The 23,437-nt window shown below is 41.2% G+C and overlaps 1 protein-coding gene across 2 annotated transcripts; it reads left to right on the top strand.

Annotated features, from left to right (window-relative positions):
- Nucleotides 1–10,779: 10,779 nt before the first annotated feature.
- On the top strand, nt 10,780–23,437 carry LOC143296523 (uncharacterized). 2 transcript variants are annotated; one of them, XM_076608522.1, is made up of 2 exons: nt 10,780–10,956; nt 14,526–23,437. In XM_076608522.1, the coding sequence occupies exon 2, from the start codon at nt 14,526–14,528 to the stop codon at nt 15,483–15,485; it is 960 nt and encodes a 319-aa protein (XP_076464637.1). In that variant the 5' UTR covers nt 10,780–10,956; the 3' UTR covers nt 15,486–23,437. The 2 variants fall into 2 exon arrangements, with proteins under 2 accessions (XP_076464637.1, XP_076464636.1); XM_076608521.1 differs by having other exon boundaries at nt 14,521–23,437.

Below are 23,437 nucleotides of genomic sequence, written 5' to 3'. Positions count from 1 at the left end.
TTTTTTCCTTTTTTTTTTTTTTTTTTTTTTTTGTGACTCACTTGTGTAAACAAAGTAAGTCTATGTTTTAACCAGGTGTACGGTTGTTTAACATTGACATTTTCTCTGCAAATACTTTGTCAGTTGACACCAAATTAGGCATAAAAATAGGAAAAATTCAGTTCTTTCCAGTCATCTTGTTTAAAACAATATTGCACCTCTGGGATGGGCACAAAATTATACATAATGAAGCCTAATTATATGCAAACTGCATTTACTGTTATATTTATAGTTTTTGTATTCTCTAAACCTGGCACTTTAATCTGATATTCTGACCCAACTACAAGACCAGTCATTATTATCATTTTTTGTTCAAACAGGAACTTCTTCTAAGCATGGAAGTTTTATTTATTTTGCAAACGTTTTGGTGCAGATAGTAAAAAGGGGAAATTACTCTGTAATTTATGCTAGGGGACTTAATTTATCTATTTTTAGTTTTTACTCCCCCACCCCACCCTAAGGCCTGACTAAGCGCGTTGGGTTAGGCTGCTAGTCAGGCATCTGCCTATCACTGAGACTTTGACGGGCGCAATAGCCCAGTGGTTTAAGCCGGTGGTTTCAATATGAGGGTCCCGGGTTCGAATCACGGTAACGGTGCCTGGTGGGAAAAGGGTGGAGATTTTTCCGATCTCCCGGGTCAACACATGTTCAGACCTGCTAGTGCCTGGACCCCCTTCGTGTGTATGCGCACGCAGAAGATCAAATACGCACGTTAAAGATCCTGTAACCTATGTCAGTGTTCGGTGGGTTATGGAGACACGAAAATACCCAGCATGCATGAACCACGACAGAGTCATCGGCAAGTCGATGTTGGTAGTGTAACGGAAAGAAGAAGAAGAAGACTGGTGCAGCCTCCATGTCCGATCGCTGTGAAGCCTCCTTGAGAAACTGAAAACTCATGAAACTTTCCAGTGTGAGTCAGGTTTGCGTTCTGATAACTAAAAAGTATCTAGAAACAAGCCCATACATATTTTTTCCTTAAAAACGCGGGCAAGTTACGAGTTATGAGTGTAAAACCCGACCGCTCTGGGAATTCCACAACTGAACGCACTGCCATGTCATGTGGTGTGGTGGCGGGCCAAGGTATGGCGCACTCAGTGGGAGGAAGTGAGAATCTGAGGTAACCAGGGCATCGAATCCCGGATACTAGTCAATTTTTTCCCCCTCCACCAGACCATGAGTGGTGGTCTGGTCTGGTCTATTGGATGACACTATAAACTACCTGAAGATCTCGTCAGTGTGTAGCATGCATTTAACCGTGACGCACATAAAAGAACCCATGGCAACAAGGCTATGACTGAGTTGTCCCTTGCAAATTTTGTTAATTTCGTTATATGATCCACTCTGTTATACATGAGTATCATACTTGACTCAGTGAAGCATGAGTGAATGGCACAGGAAACGAATGGTGAGCGCTTAAAGCAGCTCAGTCTCAGCCACGGTTTGGCTCTATCCGCAGGCAGGTTGGCAGCCTATTGTTCAAACGACTCCATGTTTACAACTGAAGGGCTTCGTGTTTGACTGGTCTGTGACCAAGGATAGGCACTATATAAGCATCCGTATCAAGCAAGCAATCGGCCCACCTTCAGAAAAAGTATTTATTTGATTTAGTTCTCGCTCTCAGGCCGGCCAACATTCGTCTTGAATGAGTCCTGTCTCACCGACAAGTGTGCACGCAATGACACACACACACACACCGGCACCACCACCACACACTGACATACACGCGAGCGTGCGCACACACACACTCAACCACACACTCACCCCCACCCCACCCCACCCCACACCCCCGACACGCCCTCCGCACTGTTTCACACTGTTAGGTCATTGGAGTATGCCGCTGGAAATTAATTAAGAAAATATATAAAAACTCAAGAAATTGATTTTATGTCACACTGAGCTCATCGAGCTAGTGGAAGAACTCACCTCAGACATGGCTTCTGGGCCGCGAACAGATGTACTCGTGCTAGACTTTGCCAAAGCGTTTGACAAAGTCTGAGTCACTGAGTACAACTGAACCCTACGGCGTAGTGGAGAGCAAATTTTATGGTGCTTGTCACAGCTTGACAAGAAATCACAATAACCAAAAATAAATAGCGTCTGAATAAGGTCTTGAAAAATAACTTTGTTGTTGTTGCTGCTTGTTTGTTGTTGTTGTTTTTGTTTGTTTGTTTTGTTTGTTTGTTGTTTTTTGTTTTCATTTCTCCATCAGCTTTTCTTTCAACTTCTTAAATAATTTCAATTTTTCGCTGTTGCAACAGATCTTTGCGAAGTGCAGACGCCATAATGAAATGGCCCATGGAATGAAAGCCTGACACCCTCCTTCCCCTTCACGCCAATATCCTTCGTCCCTCAAGCATACCTACTCCGTCTACAGTGTTGAAACTTTAACCCCACATGAGTCGACCACTCTGTTTCGACAATTGCATGCACTCGTTTTACAGGACATTAGAATACGGTCTCATTGCTTACGAATTACAGAGGTGACGTTACCATACAACAAACATACAATAAACAATACTGCGAACTTTGAATCTACCTACGTATGTATGAAGCTGCGTAAGAAAATGAAACCAGCTTAGGGTTATGCAGCAAGTCAAACGCATGTATAAACGTGTGATTTATATTTGTAGAACAACGCGTAGAAAGCTCTATATTTCGTGTACCTGCGGCCACTCCTCACCATTTCCGAGAAATTGTTCCCGGCGAACACAAAAGTAACCACTTCGCGGTAGAGTCCTATTTTAGCATCCCAAAATCAGGAACCTATTTTACCAGCAATTTTTGTGCATGTATGAAACGACATTACTATTAGTGGATGTTGTAATCTATTTTCAGTGGACTTTCGATTCTTATTTTGTACGTGATTTTACTCAGTTTTGGTGCGGAATCCGTCACTTAACTAATGTGCCACCATCTTGCTTTTTTTCCGTTTTTGGTCCCACAAACCATGTAGTTATACATGTAATCAATAACTGCAATAATTTGGGACGTTAGAATAGGATATTATTGCTATATCCAGCTTGAACTCATCTTCACGAAGCCGAACGTATAATTCGCTATATAGGCAGCGGCTTCGTTATACTGAACTGGCGTGATCGCCTGCTGGAGACCCCCAAACCATTTCGTTATAGCCAAAGCGGCATTTGGTTACATCCGACTTCGTTACATCCGACATAATTATTTTCAGTCATGTAAAGGATTTTTGCCGGGACCAACCTTTTTGCTTCGTTATATCTGGCATTCGTTACATCCGACTTCGTTATAAGCTGCTCCGACTGTAGCCTGTCTGCGTGATGTGATTAAATCGTAACCCAGAGACGTTTGAAGGGAATTTTTTCAGCAAATCCTATCAGGCATGTACTTTGGCCTGACCATATTCGATCAAAACAATAATAACAAAAATATCTGTTTCCACATTTCATGACAGGTCTTCAGTTGACGAAACAGGAAGTGAAACAAACTGAAACGCGGCAGGTCCCTTTATGAGGGATCACAGCATTCGAACAGGTCGCTATAATTATATGTTTACACTTAATTTTCCCTCCAATTCCGCCAAAGGTCTGGAAATTCATGAAACCTATTATACTTTACCTTGCCTGAAACGTGACAAATGTACAACGAGTACCTACTTTCAAAAGTCACTTCTATTATTTACACTTATGTGGAATGAATTTTGGTTGGTTGATTGATTTTTTTTTCTTTCATGCCATTCAGTTCTGTATTTATTATCAATCCACCAAAAGGGGCTTATTCACTGACGATATAGCTGGGCTGGGAAGGAAGGGCGAGGATTATTTTTGTTCCTGCACGGTGTCGGTGGACTTGTGTGTGTATTTATAACATTCGGGGAATCAGTCCTTTCCGAAAATGACTCAAATTTTCAGACATCTCCAGAAATGACTAGTTTAGACAGTCGTTTCTGGAAATGTCTGAACGCGTTCGGTCATTTCCCGGTAACGACAGCACATTGGTAACGTTTAATTCCCATTGTGTCCCGATTTTTTGTCAATGCGGGACATGCTTGAATCAGTGGCGACAGGTTCTGGGAATCCATGTCATGAGCAGGCCATTGTGATCTGAATAACTTAGTTCTGTCACGTTGGTGGACAATTCTCGGAGGGTAGGCTTTCAAGAAATATGCATGAGTGGCTTCATAACGGCTTTTCACAGAAGACCCTGTTTAACAGGTACAAGCAACTTGAGAAGTGTTTAGGGCCTACTTCCAACGAAGAAGTATGAGCGAACTAAAGAAAGTACGATCCTGAATGGAGTGAGAAAACAATAACAAACAAACAAATAAACAAAGACACAATACAAACTGTCAGCCCAATACATGAATGATTTCTCTGTCTGTGTCTCAGTCTCTCGGCTCAGTCGATCTCTTTGTCTTTGTCTCTCTCGGCTCTGGCAACCACACACACACACACACACACACACACACACACACACACACACACACACACACACACACACCAAAATCACACAATCAGACAGACCGGCTTATAGTTGGGTATCGCGGTTTACTGACTTTGCATCAGTGTATGAGCATGTGGGGGAAATATTGGGCGTGTTTGGGACAGGAAGCACAATTGGCTCAGCAACTACATCTTACGAGGTCTGGTGTGACTCAGCTCTCCTTTTTGTCATTCATCTCTTTCAGGTTTCGTTTGGTGGTTCTTCCAGATTTCACCCTCACTCAATCTTGCTTCGTTGCTTATTTGGCTTGTTCCTGGAAGAAGCCTTCTTTGCCGCGGAATGAGTTGCAGAGTCAACACGCCGGGGACAATTCACTGAACAGTTTCAGGTCAAGACTGGTGTCAGAAAAGAATGGTCCATGTCTCCGTTCCTCTTTCTACTTATGGATTATGAAAACATTGATAGAACAGGGGAGAACAACCCATGATTGTTCCTTGCTGTCCCACAACCACCAGTAGATGCGGGGTAGGCCCACAGTACACGTGGTAACAAGCAGGTCTCTGCACTAGACTAAGACCAAGAGAATAAATGCAGCCAATGCAGAGCCAGCCATACTCGAAGGTAAAATGTTGGATGGAGTGGAATCATTCACTTACGAGTATCTTGGAAGAAGCATCGACAGGCAGGGCGGGACAGATACAGTTGTCAGAGCAAGCATTGGAAAGGCCAGAGCAGCTTTTATACAGCTCAAGAACGCCTGGAGCTCTAGAGTGCTTTCAAAAGAAACTAAAAAAAATCTGGCTTTTCAATTCCAACGTGAAGTCAGTGATGCTGTATGGTGCTGAGACATCGAAGATGACAGACTATCTCCAACAAAGCGCAGACGTTGATAAACAGCTGTCTGAGAAGAATCTTCCAGATCCGCTGGCCAGACAAAACCAGCATCATCGACCTGTAGAAGGAGACATAACTGCCAGCTGAAGGCGAAAGTGGACGAAAAAGGTGGGGATGGACTGGGCACACACCACGAAAACCAACGAGAGTCAAGGTTCACCTGACACTCCTGACATGGAACCGTGACCCCCAGAGGAAGAGAAAGAGTAGCTGACCGAGAAACATGAAGAGACCTTCCCCCGCACATTACCATCACTGTGACAAGCGAAGACAGCCCACGTAAATTACCATCACAACTAAAGACAACACATGTAAATTAGCTTAACTCTCTCCATACGAACGGCGAAAGAGACCACGTTAACAGCGTTTCACACCAATTACCATCATCAAAATATTGGAAGCGGAAGGCTCTTATGCTGAAGAGGTGAATGTTGACAAAGAATACCACAATTCTGACGACGGAAGCTAAAGGTTGGGTCATTCAGACACCCACTGGACATCCGAGGGGTCTGTGTAGAGGAGAAGAGAGGACTGGCCGTACTGAGTGAGTTAAACCGTCGTACAACTGGGAGTGGTCCCTTCTTTGAGAGACCCACGCCATTAAAAAACATTAATGTAAGTTCAAAATATCCAGTCAAATAGCAACAGACAAAAAATGGATCTAGTCCAAACACCTGCGTTCTTGGACTTCATATGCCGGGTTTCATGTGACCTTTTGTTTTTTTGTTTTTTTACCTGACCAGCATCAGTTAATGAATGTCAAATCACCAGGCATGAGCTGTATCGGTTGGGATCGAGTCATAAAACGAAACGGTAAAGACGGCACATACACACTGACACACACACACACACATGTGCGCGCGCGCACACAGATACTGAGACGCAGACACACGCACGCACACCGTCGGCTTACACGAACACCAGCACACATGCGCGCGTGCACTCACTGCACACACCCTGACACACACATGCACGTGCACATGCACTACGCACACTTTCACAAAAACGGACTGACAAACATCACCACCATCACAACCACCACCAAAAAATATCACCGTCATCAGTCGCCTACGTAACCACATATGGAAACGGCACTCCTTTTCTTAACCCCCCTCCACCCTTTGTTGTGTATCTTTTGTCTTGCGAAATCAGCACTTTTTTTTTTCTCTCTCAACTTTAAAACAAGTTTTACCCTAGTTTAAAAAAAAGAAAGAAAAGTTTACTAGTTCCTTTGACGTGTTTCTGATCTCTCCGGTTCTCTCTCTCTCTCCGTCTCTCTCTCTGTCTCTCTCTTTCGCAGACACTGAAAGACACACACACACACACACACACACACACACACACATACTATATATATATATATATATAGAGAGAGAGAGAGAGAGAGAGAGAGGGGGGGGGGGGCGGGGGGGAGACGCACACACGAAACTGAAACCAGAGAGTGAATGCGAAAAGGAAGTCGGTTTGATTAGATATATATATATATATATATAAAACAACTAATAATGAAAAAAAAATTAATTTATCAGCGGGAAGAAATGAAAATAGATAACTCAGAAGAGTTTTTTCAGTTTCTTCCCAGCAGTCTTCCCACAAGTAAGAACAAATGGTGTTCAGGCTGAAAATCAAATGCCATGTAAGCAGCCCACGATTTCTCCGTCGCAATCCCACGATTTCTCTCACTTTTTAAGATTTTGACAACAGTGAAAGAAGAACAAATCAACCAGCTAAGTAAACACACAAAAGGAAACACACGCACACACACAGGCACACACACACACACGAACGCACGCACACACACAGTGAACCTCCAATTCACATGCACACATTACATATAATATACTATAATACAGCATATAAAATAATACAGATGTACACACACACGCAGTGAACCTCCAATTCACATGCACACATTACATATAATATACTATAATACAGCATATAAAATAATACAGATGTGTACACACACACACACACACACACACACACACACACACACACAGTGAACCTCCAATTCACATGCACATCGGGAAGTGGTCCTGATGCTTTCTAGTAACACCAGGTGGAAGGCTGAAGCGTTGTGGCTGTTAAGGCATATGGTACTGGTCCTGTAATGGATGAACATGGAACTTGCAGGGATGGTTTGGCTGACTGTTAGATAAAACGGGCCTCAAACGATGATATGGATCACCCCGATGAATGTGTTTGCTGCGGAACCGGCTTTCTTGTTTAAGTGATAGTTGACTGACAGGATGCCTAGATGCATGTTGACGGTGGTCTGTATGACAACCAGTGAACTCTTTGGGTTTGTTAGGAGTGTTAGGAAACTCTTCACTTTCTGAAAGACGCTTTCCAGTGAGCTGTAGATTGATGGCCATCTGAACAGTTCCTTTTTTACTCAAATGGATGTGATCTGAATAGAGAGTACCATCTGAAGGATGGTCATATGATTAGTGACTGGTACTCCTAGACGATGACATGCGCTTGATAGGGTTCTGTTTGATAGGAAAATGGCGTTGTTGAAATTGTGGTTCCCCTGTCAGCTGTCATCTGTCTTTTTCGGTTTCAGTCATGAAATCCGCCATCAGGGCTAGTCAGTTCTGGGTTTGGCAGCCATTCGACAAAACTGATGTGAGTTATCACATACCCATTATCGTAACGTGATTTGACGGGCGTACTAGCCGAATGGTTAAAGCGTTGGACTTTCAGTCTGAGGGTCCCGGATTCGAATCTCAGTAACGGCGCCAGGTAGGTAAAGGGTGGAGATTTTTCCGATCTCCCAGGTCAACATACGTGCAGACCTGCTCGTGCCTGAACCCCCTTCGTATGTATACGCAAGCAGAAAATCAACGGTACGCTCGATAAAGAAGATCCTGCAGTCCATGTCAGCGTTCGGTGGGTTATGGAAACAAGAACATTCCCAGCATGCACCCCCCCCCCCCCCCGCCCCGAACTTGAAACTGAGTATGGTTGCTTACATGCCGGGTTAAAAACGGTCATACACGTAAAAGCCCACTCGTGTACATACGAGTGAACGTGGGAGTTGCAGCCCACGAACGAAGAAGAAGTAACTTAGTTTGTTAAGATGAAGAAGCAAAAGCAGTGATGGCCCTGTTGATTATTTGCATTTTTATTGAGAAGAGCAGTCACTTGTAAACAGTGTTGCGTGACTTCCTCATGGCCATGCTATCAAAATTTAACAACCATCTACCTAAAGATCTAGTCATCAGCCCCGGCAACCATCTACCTAAAGATCTAGTCATCAGCCCAATCCACATATAATATGCGGCTTCTGTTCAAACGTGTGTGTGTGTGTGTGTGAGAGAGACAGGAGAGAGAGAGAGAGAGAGAGAGAGAGAGTGTGTGTGTGTGAGTGTGTGTGTGCGTGCGTGCGTGCATGTGTGTGTGTTCCAGTGTGTGTGTGTGTGCAGTGCGTGCATGTGTAAGTATGCACAAATTTTTATATTGATATGCACTTGGATATATCCTAATTTCTGCTGTATCTGTGTTTGTGTATGATTTTCGATTTATGTTCGTACCTGCAGTTATGTAGGCCTCAGTACTGTCCCCCCACCCCCACCAACATTCCTTGTGACCCCGGTACACTTCAAATCATAGTATTTCTATTCTACTCTGTTTAATTTCAAGAAAGGGGAAGTGCTGATCAAAGTTGAAAAGATCCCCTGCGGAAAGGGAGGTGGGGTGTGTGAGGGGACTGAGGAGAGGGGTGGTGGTGCAGAATTTTAAAAAAAAGGAGAAAAAAGAGAGTTTATCCTATTTTCGCGTGGTTTGGTATGATTTTTGCGTTTCACAAAACTGACCAAAACCGTATGGGTGGCCTATGCAGTGCATTGCTAGTTTTTCAATTTCTCAAGCAGGCGTCACCGCGGCGTTCGGAAAATTCCATATACGCTACACGTGACCACATCTGTTAGGCAGATGCCTGACACTGCAGTATTACCTAATGCGCTTGGGAGGCCTTGCCGTGCCGGAGTGCATGTTTATCTCTCTCTCTCTGTCCGTTCTCTCTCTCTCTCTATATATATATATACACATATACATGTCGGCGGACCCGGCCTCTGTTTATTGTCTCATCCGAAAGACTGCGATAGATGCTCATTTTTATTTTCCAGTTAAACTTGAAAAAGGGCGAGAGCGTGTCTTCAACTAACCCCTCACGGACAGTTGTACTGGCAGCCTGATAAGCGTCTTAACCATTCTACCACCTTCTTTCCAATGCATAGTACAGAACTATTAAAATGAAATTATAGTAATTACCAAGGAAACAGGTGATCGCCCGGCACCGGTTTACATACGGGCCAGCCTTAAATTACAACCAGTCCACCCACCCAACAATTATTAAAAAAAAAAAAAAAGAAAAAAAAAAAAGCACCCACGCGCCCGCACAGGGCGAGATTGATGACACACACACACATATATATATATGTGTGTGTTTGTGTGTGTGTAAACTTTATTTCTTTTAATCTTATTTTAGAATAAAAGTAATGGTCGGATTGCATCAGAAACATGTAACGGCCTTGTTTTTGTATTGTCTATTTTTGAAGGGCCGCCTACGAATACAATCACTTGTTACTAATGTCAGCCATACTATATATCTACTTCGGCTTGAAAGGCTATAGGCTACCTGGCATATGTTACCGCTGCGCCCCCACCCTCTCCGCACAACCCTCTCCATTATGTTTCGTTGTAGAGTTTCATGACACTTACTCATGATAGTCTTCTTAGAAAAATAGTAGTCTGTTGGTTGTTCGTTCGATGCCCATCCTGTTCCAACCCCTGCTTCCCATTATTTCTTGATCACAATATTCTCCCTATCTTCTCCCCATAACATGTTTCGTTCTCCTGGTTCTCAAAATTACCGTCAGTGAGCAACGGAAACACCGTTCACCTCCAGGTGAAATAGCTTTCGTGAAGGCGCGCGCGCGCGTTGAAATGCAGGCAGCGCCAGGGCTTCACGCCTCACCCTCACACACCACGCTGCGTCAGTATGATACCATGTTATCTAATTTGTCTTCAGTCTGACTATCTGTAATTCACAATTTTATGCCGAGTTCTGTCCAAATTATGCACCTTGCAATCTCGTACACCTTCCCAAACACGTGGGCGTACTGGCATTTCGCAAGCAGTTGGCAGATGGGATGCAAATTAGAATTTCTATTTCCGGTTAGCACTCAAGGGGTGAACAAAATTAGCATACCTCTCAAAACAAAATTTAATCTATATAATTATACACATATCTGAATGATTACATTAAAAACTGCAATATTTCTAAAAATTAGTTTTGCTTCTAAATATTTCCACACAATGACTTTTTTCCAGGTGGTATTTTGATGGCGTTTCCAACCAATCAAAGCAGAAGAAATTTTCAGTATAGTGTATGACGTCAGAGAGAAGGAGAAACGAGGAGGTCTGCACGTCGGTGTTGCTGTTGTTTGTTCCGATGCGTCTCCAGTGCCCACGTTCACAATCAGCTCGCCATGGTTCGGAATCGAAGTTGATCAAGTATAAACTGACAAAGTGTAAGTGGAAGGGTCTGCCATATGCTGTTGATGTGAGGATCGACAGAAACACGTTGCTTAACCGGTAAGTTGAACGAAACTTTGCTCTCTTCATTATAGGCCTGTGGGACATTTGCATTGTTTGATAATCACATGTATAGGCCTGGTGGTGAATGTTTCGCGATGTTTAGGTGTTTTTGCATGGGATTGTTGTTGGTATTTTTTATTTCTCTTGATAAGACGTTGTTATTGTTCTTAATAAACTGTTTTTTTGATGGTACTCTGATCGGTCTATGTATGAAAAGCGGTTTGCAAACTTCATTTCGTTCGTGTTGTCTCGGTCTGGGTCAGTAGATGAACTCGGACACTTTCGCCGAGGGAGTCATTGTCAGCAAACAGGTCCTCCCGTTCAGCCCTGTTTACAGTTTTGTACAGTATCAGCTGGGGAAATGAATGATGCTGTTTTTCGAAAAGAAAAAAAAAATCATAACAACAAACTTTCCCAGTGTCATAGTTCTTACAGTCCATAGTCTGCTAGTCAGCTGATCTGTGCATGGATTATTTCCCCGTGTTTCGTCACTAGTCAGTCAGTGGGCATGGATCTGTCAGTGGATTAACCCTTTGGGTGTATTGACAAACAGCAGGAATTAGTGGAAATTTTTATTTTGCGCAAGTGTCGGAAATAATGTCGGTGAAGGTGTGTGTGTCTTCTCCCCCCCAGAAAACAAGGGTAAAAGAAATATAGCAAAAAAAGAAAGAAAAAAAAAAGAAAAAAAGAAAAAAAAAAGCAGCAGCAAATTACACAAGATTGAAGGACAAGTGCTGGGGCATGTGCTTCTGTTAGTCTCAGCATGTGTATGAGTCTATGACTCTGTGAGGGAGGCAGGTGAGATAAAAGTTAAAGGTGAATATGCACATATTTTGACTGTGATTTTTTTTTTATATTGATCATGAACGAACTCTCACTTGTCATGACTGCACAATAAAAAGGTATGCTAAGCCTATAGACCAATATCTGAATAATGTGTGGTACTGATGGATGATTGAATCAGAATCTAAGTGTGTGAAATATGCAGATGAAATGTTTGCCCAGTAATCAGTCAGTAGTGACAGTGCTGTGAATATTTCAGAAATTAGTTTGGAATTGAATAGTGGACCATTCTGCGCTTACATTACACTTGTTCTGAATATTAGATACTCAATCATTGTTGCAATCAAGTGTTGTGGTTTGTTTAAAAATGATATAATAATATGAAACAAAATTGACGGGCGCAACAGTTGTGTGGTTAAAGTGTTTGAATTTCAGTCTGAGGTCCTGGGTTCGAATCTTGGGTACGGCACCTGGTGGGTAAACTAAAGGGTGGAGATTTGTATGATTTTCCAGGTCAACAGATTTGCAGACCTACTGGTGCCTGAACTTTGCATATGCATTTGCAAAAGATGAAATATGCACGTTAAAATCCTGTAGTCCATATTGGTGTTTGGTGATTTATGGAAACAAAATCATACCTGGCATGCACCCCCCTCAAAAAGGAGTCTGACAGTCTAAATGGTGGGGCTAAAAACCATCATACATGTTATTGTTAAAGCCCACTCATATACATAAGTGAATGTGGGGGTCGCAGCCCTTGAAAAAAAAAATCAGTGCTGCTGTTATTGTTTGCCATTGATTTTAAAACATATAGATAGAGCTTTAAGTTTATAACATCTGAAAAAAGAACAACACAACATATGATGATAAACTGGTCGTAATACTTAAAGTACACATAAATATATATATGCATGCACTTTTGTCCTGACTACTAAACTAGCATGTTGGGTTATGCTACTGATCAGGTGTCTGCCTTGCAAGATGTGGTGAAGCACATATGGATTTGTCTGAACCCAATGATGCTTCCTTGAGAAACTGAAACTGGTCTTTACAAAATTAATAGAAATATTATACTTTGTCATTGTGTAATGGATAATAATGCTGTGACATCAATTAGTCATTAGTGAGTTAAAATTTCCTGGAACATTTCCATGGCTTTTGTTTGAAAATAAATCCAGAAATGATTTGTCATATTTATTGAAACTGTGGCAAATGTGCGTTGATGAAATTGTCATTTAGAAATAACTAGTTAAGTCGGGGTACACGGTATGATTCAATACATGAATTCCAAGCAGAATTTGCGCATGTCAGCTGTCAGCTTATTGCAAATCACTTAGTACCCCTGCTTAAACAAATCAATTAATAAGCATGAGTTTAACAAGGAAGAAAGAGTGGAAGGCTGAGGAGTCTGGAGATAAGGGAACATAGGTGAGAAAGAAAAAGGAAGTTTGAACAAGCCTGTGCAGTAAAAAAAAAAAAAAAAAAAAAGGAAGAGGAGTTTGTTCATGTGTGGCTTCAGAAGGCTGAGTTAAAAATAAAGGTAAACTTTGGTTGGGCATGGAAAACAGGATCTATATTTTTGTTCACTGTCACATGATGTACTGCAGCATTCCCCTTAGAACATCGAAAGTTCTTCGTCAGTATGTGTCTCAGTCATAATGAAATAGGGAGTCAGGTAGACATGTAGTGGAGGTACACTTCTTATTTCATGAAACATTGTAAGTTCTCTGATTCCTGTGATATTTTCCTAATGAACATTTAAAACATAAGAAAACTAAATGAAAATAATATTTAACTACACATACTTCACTGTGACCCACTAGTGCAAACTACTATCGTCCTATCCAGAGAAAACAAAAGTAGCTACAGCTGATAACCTCCCGGAAGTAGGTTACCTCCAATGAACATTTAAAACATAAGAAAAGTAAACGAAAATAATAATTATGATACATTGCTCAGCTGAGTGAAATTCAGTTTAAAATTTGACATATTCATATTGCACATATTAAACACAGTTGTAAATATCTTTATCGATCTATTGATCTATCAGTCTATCTATCTATCTAATGAAAAGTTCCGGAAATGCACTTTTTTTTCCTCTAGTACTAGACCAGAAAGAGAGTGAGTGAGAAAGGGAAAGCAGGTCTTGACATGGTTCACATTAGATAGAAATAGAGGTATATCATGTACTGAAATTGGAAACTTCATTCTGGAGATTCTTTAAAAACTGGAAGGACTAGAGTTTATTGTAAAAAAGAAAAAAACCCAACTTATTTGAAGATTTAACTATTTTACACATGCACACAGACACACATACACGCACAGACACAGACACACACACACACACACACACACACGGATATGAAGATTTACTGGCTTTATAGAAGGTATTTTTTAGGTTAAATCAGATAGTTTCAGTCAAAGGAAGGCAGTTTGTTGACAAAATGAAATTACGTTTGCCCTATTAATGATAATTTATGCTTCTGTTAGTCACTCGGCACATGTTGCCTGTTTAATGTTAAAGAAAATCCAGTCATACTTTTTAGAATTAGTTTCCTGGATTAAAACAACAACAAAAACAACAACAACAACACTTGTTCTATGGATTGGTGTTGGCTGACTTGGATAGGAATTTCAAGACATTTTTTCTTTGTAAAGAATATCTAGTACTCATTGCTTGTTATTCACACTTATTGTGTGTGTGTGTGAGAGAGAGGGAGTGTGTGTGTGTGCTCTAAGCTGAGATGGTATTTGAAATCATTTTGTATATGTTGGCAGTGAAGATGGAGGACACATGCAGGAAAGGTGTGAAGCGGAAACGCGAGGAGGAAGATGATGAGCTTCATGCCTGGCAGCGCAAGTCCATCCTTGACTTGTCCATGGGAAAGCTCCGCCCTGATAATAATCAAAACACTCGGCGTCTGGAGCCCTGCCTCCGACGGTCTGTCCTTATCCTCAATACCCTCAAACATATAGAATCAGAGCTTGCCCGGGAAGGTGTGCACTCGCACCAGTCCTCTGAAGCGGCGATGAACGAGATTCCAGAAATGTCCATGGCCCAGCTAATGCTAGACCCCTTGCCAGACATGAGTAGCTTTGTTTTGCCATTGCCTGTTTCCCCAGTGCCCATGTCAGTTGATGCTTCACAGGGAGGGGAGAGTGAAAACGGTGATTATCTATCGCTTGCAGATTCTGGCATTGTCAACTTGTTGCCTTGCAGATCAGTGATGGCAAGCCAGGATCAGGCCTTGTCCCAGACCTCGTCTTCACTGTATGGCAGTGTGCAGTCGCAGAATCCTGCCATGTCCCCCTTATCTGACTCGCCCTTTTTCTACTCCTCAGAAGCCTTAGATTCTCGAGCATTATCAGTGCCAGCTTATGATGGTGCAGCCATAGACATGATGCCTTCCCTGCCTGACTTCACTCCCAACAGCTTGTTACCAAATCCAGTCCTAGAACTTCCCAAAATGTACGAAGTAGGAGACTCAAACAACAACTCTGCCACCACTTCGGGGCCTTACAATACTAGCAGCAGTTCTTTGGGAGGGGAAGTTCTCAGTGAGGCGGAGGTGATTGAGTTCCTACATTCCTTGCAAGAGGCGTCGGACACAACCAGTACGAGTGCTTTGCCAGCTTCTTCATCGTCAGCCTCTGTGTTGAATGCTCAGTGCTCCACTTTCTGCCGCCAGGATTCAATGCTGGATGAGTTGGACAGCATTATGCAAGTGTTGGTTGGAATCTGAACACTTGAGGCAGATGTGAACATGTACTGTTACAGTTACACTTTATGGAATGAAACCTTGAATTTCTGTTTTTCACTCGAGATTTTTTGCAATTCATTTGACTGACATGGAAAGGACAGCTGCTAAGAACAGAACCATGCACGAAACTACAGCATTTTAAGGCTACTTTCAACAAAGTTGGTGAACAGAAATAGCAAGTTTTACATCTTACAGAGCAGTGCATACATCATCAGTTGCTGAAGTCTTAGCAAATTTTAAAGTACATTTGTTAGAATAGTGGTGTCACTGTAGGTTGCCTTATATCTGTGAAACATCACCGATGGCTGAAGAACAGTATACATTTATAGATATTGCATTTTTAGTTCTTGCACTTTTTTTTTTAAGTTCTCACTCGGCTTAATGCATAAACTGAAATTAAACTTAGTTTTCAAAATACTGCTATTATTCTGGTTGGAGTTTTAAGTTGCTGTTGAAAATTCTGTAGGTTTTGAAAAATCTTTTTTGCACATACCTTCACAATTAATGGAACACCATTGGCTCGAGAAAAAACCTCAAGTGTTGTGGTTGCCATCCATGAATCACTGTATGCAACAAAAATGCTGAAACATGACCTGAAGTGAACTTGGTTAACATTTGATCAGAGATTTATCATGGGCAGTTGTCATGGAACCAAACAGAACCAGACTGTTAGATAATACAGTTGTGTGCATACCCTCCTCTCCAAAGGTGTTTAAAATGCTCCTTGATTTTGTTGCATGACATTCTTTTTGAAAAAGAGATGAAAAACAAGGTTAGCTTCATTGGTATGCATTCCAAGCTCGAATTCACCTTCACTTCAGCTGTTATTTCAGTCGGCAGTCTTCAGTTCAGCAGTATACAGAGGAACAAGATAGGGGCAGGGGAGACTAAAGTCTTGATAGTTTTTAAATGAATTTGAATGAGCAAGAAAAGCCAAACTATTTTTTAAATAAAGTAATTTATTTTATACTAGTTATACTTGTTGTAAACTTATGGTTATACACCTTGGAAAAAGCCCACTGCAGGGTGATATTAGATTTATTTTGTGTCAGTATGTTAACTGTGGAAGAGTCAGAGTTTCACACAGTGATCATGATGATACAGATACTTACGGATACAGTTGGGTAATGTTCTAGGAGCAGAGGAATATACGAGCTTCTCAGGAAGGGAGATCTGAGGTACAAGAATGGTGTTTCTGAGTCAGCAAGGACTTGTCTTGCCAGTAGTTAGAATTTGGTATCACTGACCAGTTCAGAATGATCATGTCAAACTTGCCACTATTTTGATTATGTATCATGTAGACTAAGACACTATGTTATCCAGTTTCAGGCAGTGCGATGGTCCCATCCCCCTATATCCAGTGGCAAATGTTTGTCAGTTGATTGATCATGGGAGTTACAACAGCACTTGAATACCAGGAAAGAGCTTAGAATGGCAGTATAATACATCATGCAAAGGAACTTTGCCAGTCTATGGATTATAATCCTATAACAGAACAAAAGGTAATCAGTTAAAAGAAAATATCCTGGATCTATGCTTTTTAGACAACAATAGAGGAACAAATATATATATTTGTTCATTACCACCTTCGACATTTGTGGGCCAGCAGAAAATGGCCCGAAGAGTAACTTCAATAATTACTATTTATATGAATTGAATTGTAACAGATACAGTTTATTTTGGTTCAGCGTTTTATGGTCCATTACTACAGCAGTCTCAGAAGTGACCTCATTTGGCAGTTGAAGAACTTTACACACAAAGTTGCCTGCTTGTTAAACTTTGGAACCAACAGCTCAGCTTTTTCAGTGAGAGGGATTCAGTGTTTGGCAGCAGATGGACAGGAACTGTCAAGTTTGTGCTGAAAAAGTTGACACTGAGAAATGAACTCGAGGACTGAGTAAAAAAAAAACTGTGGCAGCAAACTTTTTCTTGAATATGTATTCCAGCATGTGTGAATCATGGTTAATTTATTCACAAGTGTGAGAATATTTATTTGTGTAACTGATGTTCAAGGTGAATGCCATTTACAGTTTTGTTTGGTGACAGTTCTGTGTCTTCATGACTACAGCCTTCAGTAGCGTGTATCATACGATTCTTTGACTGTGAACAGCAGCGTCTTGACACATAGGTCAGTGGTGGTTTGTGCAACACCCGACAACTTGTCAATCATGGAAAATTAACACTTTTTTTTTTCTCCTTTCAGAATTTGGTCATGGTTTTTATGCATAATTATTTTAAATGATGCATGGTTTTTATCAGGTATGATTTAGATGAATTGGACACCTATGGTAAGTGCTGGTTGGATTATGTATTACCAAAGAATACTCGTTTTCCATTTTTGAGTGAGGGACAAAAAGGTGGAACCAGAGATGATTGATAAATGTTATGCATATGTATGCAGGGATAGTTTTCATTCCCATGGGGATCCTCGAACAACAAACAGCTGCTCTAATAATATCTATGTGACATAATGAAAGAAAAATGATGAAGAGTGCATGAATGGGTGTAATGTTGTAAATAAGCAGTTAAACATGTGTGTGTGTGTGTGTGTGTGTGTGTGCTTTTTTGCAGATGTGTGCTGAAGGTCTTGGAAAGAATGGAGTCAATGATTACTGTGCATGTGATAATCCATTAATGCATTCCATTACTTTGAGATTGTTCAGTACATGACAGTGTTCGTCTTCTTTTTTGTCTTATTTTCTTTTTCTTGACTTTACTCTGTATCAGGCAGATGTGTGACATGCCCTTGGGATTAAACTTCATGACTGAAAAAAAGGATAGTGTTGTTTGAAGAGTTAAACTATGTTTGAGAAGAGTAATCCACCACAGCTATGCAGCTCAGTACATGACTTGAGCCTTGGTGTTGATCCATGTTGTGGCTCAGCCTTCAGCTGAAGCCAGCCTTGTTAATTTTGTGTGTGTGTGTGTGTGTGCTAAATGTTGCTCAGAAGAACAAATTTCCAAATTTCCCCATTTAGTCACTGTAGTATGAGTAGCAATGTCTGCAAATCACTCCTGGCTTTAGTTCAAGGGAATATCAATGGGCCTGAACTATCAACTATCCTGAACTGACATTAAACTATCCTGAACTGACATTAAATGTCAGGATAGACATTAGAACTGTCAGGATAGACATAGAACTGGCATTAAATGTCAGGCCCATTGATATTCCCTTAAACTAAAGCCAGGTGGGGTGGAAAGAAAACCAGCAAACCTTGTCAGTGTTTTATTTTCAGGCTCAGAATGTTGTATGGTACTTTTGAAATTGAGACCAGAAAAATTTCGAACAGATGATATATATTTTGACCTTTGATAGATTCTATGCAAAGTGAAGCATCGTGAGTCAAAAATTGCCCTCCGGAATTTTATTCTTACATCTGTCTGCCTGTATTCTTGTCTCTCATAATTATCTCGGTCAGTTTTGACCCTCAACTGTCTATCTGTTTATACCTCATAAAACTCTGTGTCAACCTCAAGAGCTCCATAATCTTGAACCCATTTTTGTCCCCAGTTTTTCTGCAGTTAAAACACACACACATGCACACACACAAACACACACACACACTCACTCACACACACACATGCACACACACACACACACACACACACACACACACACACACACACACACAGAGTTTCAAAACATGGTTTTTGAGGACTTTTTTTGTATATTTTTTTAAGCTGCGGAATTCTGAAGTTTATCCCTTTTTAAAAAACTTTTTTTTTTTTTTAGATTGTTGCTAAATTTAAACAGTGGGAGTACTTCCAAGTGCTTGCTGAAAACAGAATGATTTGTATCCATAGTTTATCATGTGCATACTGTTTGCAAAACAAAGATACTGTTGTTTATGGAATGAAAGTATTAATGATGTATTGAGATTGTTGTGTTATGCGGGCGGTGAGCGGAAACAAAAGTATTCAGGAAACGAGATGTTTATTACTGTTTGTACTTTTTGTCACAATGAATGGTCAAGAGAAGGTGCTGTGATTGAAGGTGAATGGCTAAGAAAAAATGGCTGTGATTGACATGGATATTTGCATGTGAATGCTGTGTCATTTCCTATTTATTGCAATTTGCATTGTGTCATGACATGGTAATGATTCATTGTGTGGAGATGTTGAATGAGGCTGTGATTTTATAATGATGTCACCCCCTTTGCTTGAGAAAATGAGAAATGGATATCAGGACTGAAATTCAGCGCTGACAGAATGTTGAATTTCGTGTTGAATGAACTGCTGCTCATTAATTTGGTTCCAGTTTCTGCTTGACCCTTGTGCTTTTGAGTTTCATTGGCCAATAGTCTTGATTTTCCTTTCTCAACCTGGTTGCTAATATGCTAATTGCAGCATGTGTGCATCGGTCTGATAGCCATCTGTTGCAATGATGACTTGTCTGCAGAGTGATGTTGCACAGGAAAGAGCCTTTGATGTAGTCAGTCTGATCAAAGAGAAAATCAGAGGTGAGACGAGTTCTGATTACTTTATTTTGATGTTCCTTTTGACTTGTGGACAATGATTCGTGAAACACAAAAACCACAGGCCCCTGTCTTGTGTGTTGACTGGAAAATCCTACCCATGTGAGTTCTAAGTCATGTGTTCATGGTGCAGTACAATAGTCACTTATTGTCATACTAAATGTTGTGTACTGACAGATTTGTTTGCATGGTGACCAATGACTGTCATGTTTTCGTTTCACTTTGTTTTGTTTTCATCAAGATATTGTCTTCCTGTGGTCAGCTCAGTAGATTTTATGTGTTGATGGATCAGCAGGTCATGATTGGTTTTGTCTTTGTGCCAGTCCAATGACTTCCACATCTCAGTCCAGCTACCAACAGCCGTACCATGCACCTGTTCAGCGTCTTAGTCTCGCACCTGATCTCTGGTTATCCCTGTTGCCAGTTGAGCCCAACCAGGCTCAGCCTACACCGTCAGTTTGTTAATTGTATTAACTTGTCCTCTTATACCCAACCAAAAGCCCACTGATTCACCACCCCTCTCCATGGTCATGTATACATTTTTCCCTGCAAACCATGAACCTGCTGTAGAGTTCACCACTGGGAATGTTCACATCCAAACCTTGCAACCAGTATTTATGCTTGTTGACTTGCACCAATGCGTGCATTTGCTTTTAAACACTTTGGTGCTTTAACCATCAGATTCCATGCCTGATGTGAAATGCGTTGGAACTCCCACTCCCGTCCAGATCATGGCTTTTAAAGAGGTGTCAGCCCTGATATGGCCTTAGTGGTCAGCTGGGCTATAAACAACATGATTTGGTTTTATCAGATCATGGCTACTGAAAGTGAAACCTTGTGTAACAACCTGTGTACACCCCCCTAACCACTGGGAATCTCTCAAACATTCAGTTCCTAATACCCCTCTATCCAGTGGCCACTTGTACCTATCTCACCCCCAAGAACCTGTTTGTCAATCCACATGGGTGCAGTCAAATTTTTATCCACTCATTTGTTTATGAGGTTGGTACCAATGGGTGGGAGGTAAGTAGACAGGCAATGGTTTGACCATCACCATGTCAGCCAGTCATGAAAGTGCTTGTAATACAAAGGACAAGGAAAGGGGTGATCATTAAACATGTTTATTTATCAGATTGAGAATCATCACTCAGTTCGTATAGATCCACCAGCACAAACCAGTTTCTAGTCAAAGGAACCAGATTGAACAAAACTGAGAATCCAGGAACGCTGAGGACCATTGTCTAGAACTCCCACCCACCCACTCCCCCACAGATTTTTTGGCATCTAGGAGACTTCGAGTTGGGTAGGTGCCTGTCCTGTTGTGTGTTAATTGTTGTCAGGTTTTTTTAAAATGGACTGATCACATTTGGAGAAAAACGTTTCTTGTTGGAACCTGTGCATTGAAACTGTTATCATTGTGTCTGTTCATGTTGCAATGAATATTGTTCTACTTGCAAATGTTGCAGGTTGTGTTTTTTTTATGCAATTCTTTGAAATCAGATGTGTTGCTTGCTTGCTTTGTTCCTTAATATATGCAATTTCAGTTTTGTTTTGTTCACAAATGTGTATTATTTATTGTGTTTGAATCTTCTACCAAGTGCTTTTTGAATGTTCCTTGTTGAATGTCTTATTTCAATGTTTTTTCTTCTTAAGGTTTGTGGTGTTTGATCATATTAGATGATGTTGGTAGTTTTTTGTTTTTTATATTTTATGTTTTTTTAATTTTTAACTTATTTGAACCATGTTAGTTAATGTGAGTGCACATTCAGGCGTTAAACTAAGCACAAAGTGGCTGTGACTTTGGCGTACGTTTATGATAATAATGAACAAGTTGAATACTAGATTGGCTTTGTTTTATGTTGACAACAGGCGGATTATTGTGGCTGTTGAAAGCAGACCGGCAAAGCGACTCCGCACCCTTCCCCTCCCCCTCCCCCCACTCCCTGCCAAAAAGAAAAAAAGAAAAAAGAAAGAATTGAGAATAGTATGATGAGATAGAAGTGGGTTTCTCAGAACTGTGAAATGGCTAGTGAAGAATTAACTTCCGTGAAAGTTAGTGGCGTGGGATGAGTGCATGAGTCACTAGTCATCAAAACCACCTCTCTGTCAACCACCACACAGCGCCACAGTCTTACAGAATTTGACACATGGCCGACGGGTAGCATCAGTGTCAAAACTCTGGCCATAGTACTACTTTCAGTTTGGGGACACACACACACACACACACAGAGGGACTCGGTCGTTCAGCAGTTACGCCGTCCAGTTCGCCCCGTTCTGTACAGTTGGTTCATTGATCTGTAGAAGCCTCTCTCTCTCCCTCCCCGCTCTCTCCCTCCCCTCTCTCTCATTCTTCCGCCATCTCTGGCACTGACTTTGTGTTGTCCGTCTCTATTCACGGTCCGAACAACCCCAAATCCCGTTTCGTCGTATAGTTTTTTGCCTTGATTTTTGAATGTGTGCAAAAACATCGAATTCAGAAACATGGTTCAGACAATATAGTCATAATGTACAGACCGAAGAATTCGTGTGTGTTGAAATGCGACTTTTTAATGTTTGTATTTAGTTTGTGTTGAATTGCAGTTTAAAAAAAAGTTAGTTTATTAATTTTTCAAATTTCCTTTTGAATTAGTGGTCAGAAAGTTCAGGTTGGCTTGTTTGCTTTAAATATTTTAAAATGTCAGTGGAACTTTTTGTTTGTCATTTTGTTCATTAGCACCGTAGTTTTGTTTTTTGAATTTTAAAATTTAAAAAAAAATTAATAATGTGGGTTGGTTGGTTCACGACATTTTTCATCAGTATTGTGATTTAAACGAAGAATTGAGCGAGCAGCCAGCGTCAAGTTGATTACTCGTCTCGGGCTTTGTTGGAGACGACGGGACTGACAGCCTCATAATTATGTCTTGCGGATGAATCATTTTTTCCATTCCGATCCATGAAACGAAGAACCTGTCGTTTTGGTGCCCTTTTATTATTTATATATTTTATATATATAAAATCTTGTCAGGGTTCTTAAAAACAACAGCCTATATAGTCAAAGCGCTCCTGTACCTCTGGTCGGGAGAACATTCTAGAAAAGTAGTTGACAGTGTATAACGCTTCATTCTGCAGCCTTCTCTCTCTCGATGATGCAGAGACGGCATTTTTTTCTTTTCTTTTCTTTTTTTTCTTCTTTTTTTTTTTAACTCTCCCAGTGCCGCCGCTGCCGCCCGCTCGCGTTCGCCTCTGCTTGAGGTTCATTCAGACACACAGTGGGCGTGTGACATTGTAGCCATAGCAACGCGATAAGTAATCTGGGTCAGTAGATGTGTCGTCTCAGTCTGCTCCGAGCCAGAGAGAGAGGGCGGGAGGGAGTGAGGGGTTGTGAAGTCGAAGATGCCTTTAGAGGTTAGATGGGGGTGTGGGTGGGATGTTTTCGATCAGTGTAGAAATGTGTGTGTGTGTGTGTGTGTGTGTGTGTGT

The sequence above is a fragment of the Babylonia areolata genome, chromosome 21, assembly GCF_041734735.1.
Source record: "Babylonia areolata isolate BAREFJ2019XMU chromosome 21, ASM4173473v1, whole genome shotgun sequence".
Taxonomy (NCBI): Eukaryota; Metazoa; Mollusca; class Gastropoda; order Neogastropoda; family Buccinidae; genus Babylonia; species Babylonia areolata.
The sequence above is the reverse complement of the archived record's forward strand: the minus strand, read 5'-3'. Positions and strand labels throughout refer to the sequence as shown.

Coding starts and splice junctions, on each gene's coding strand:
- LOC143296523 (XM_076608522.1), top strand. CDS start 14,526: ATGGAGGACACATGCAGGAAAGGTGTGAAGCGGAAACGCGAGGAGGAA.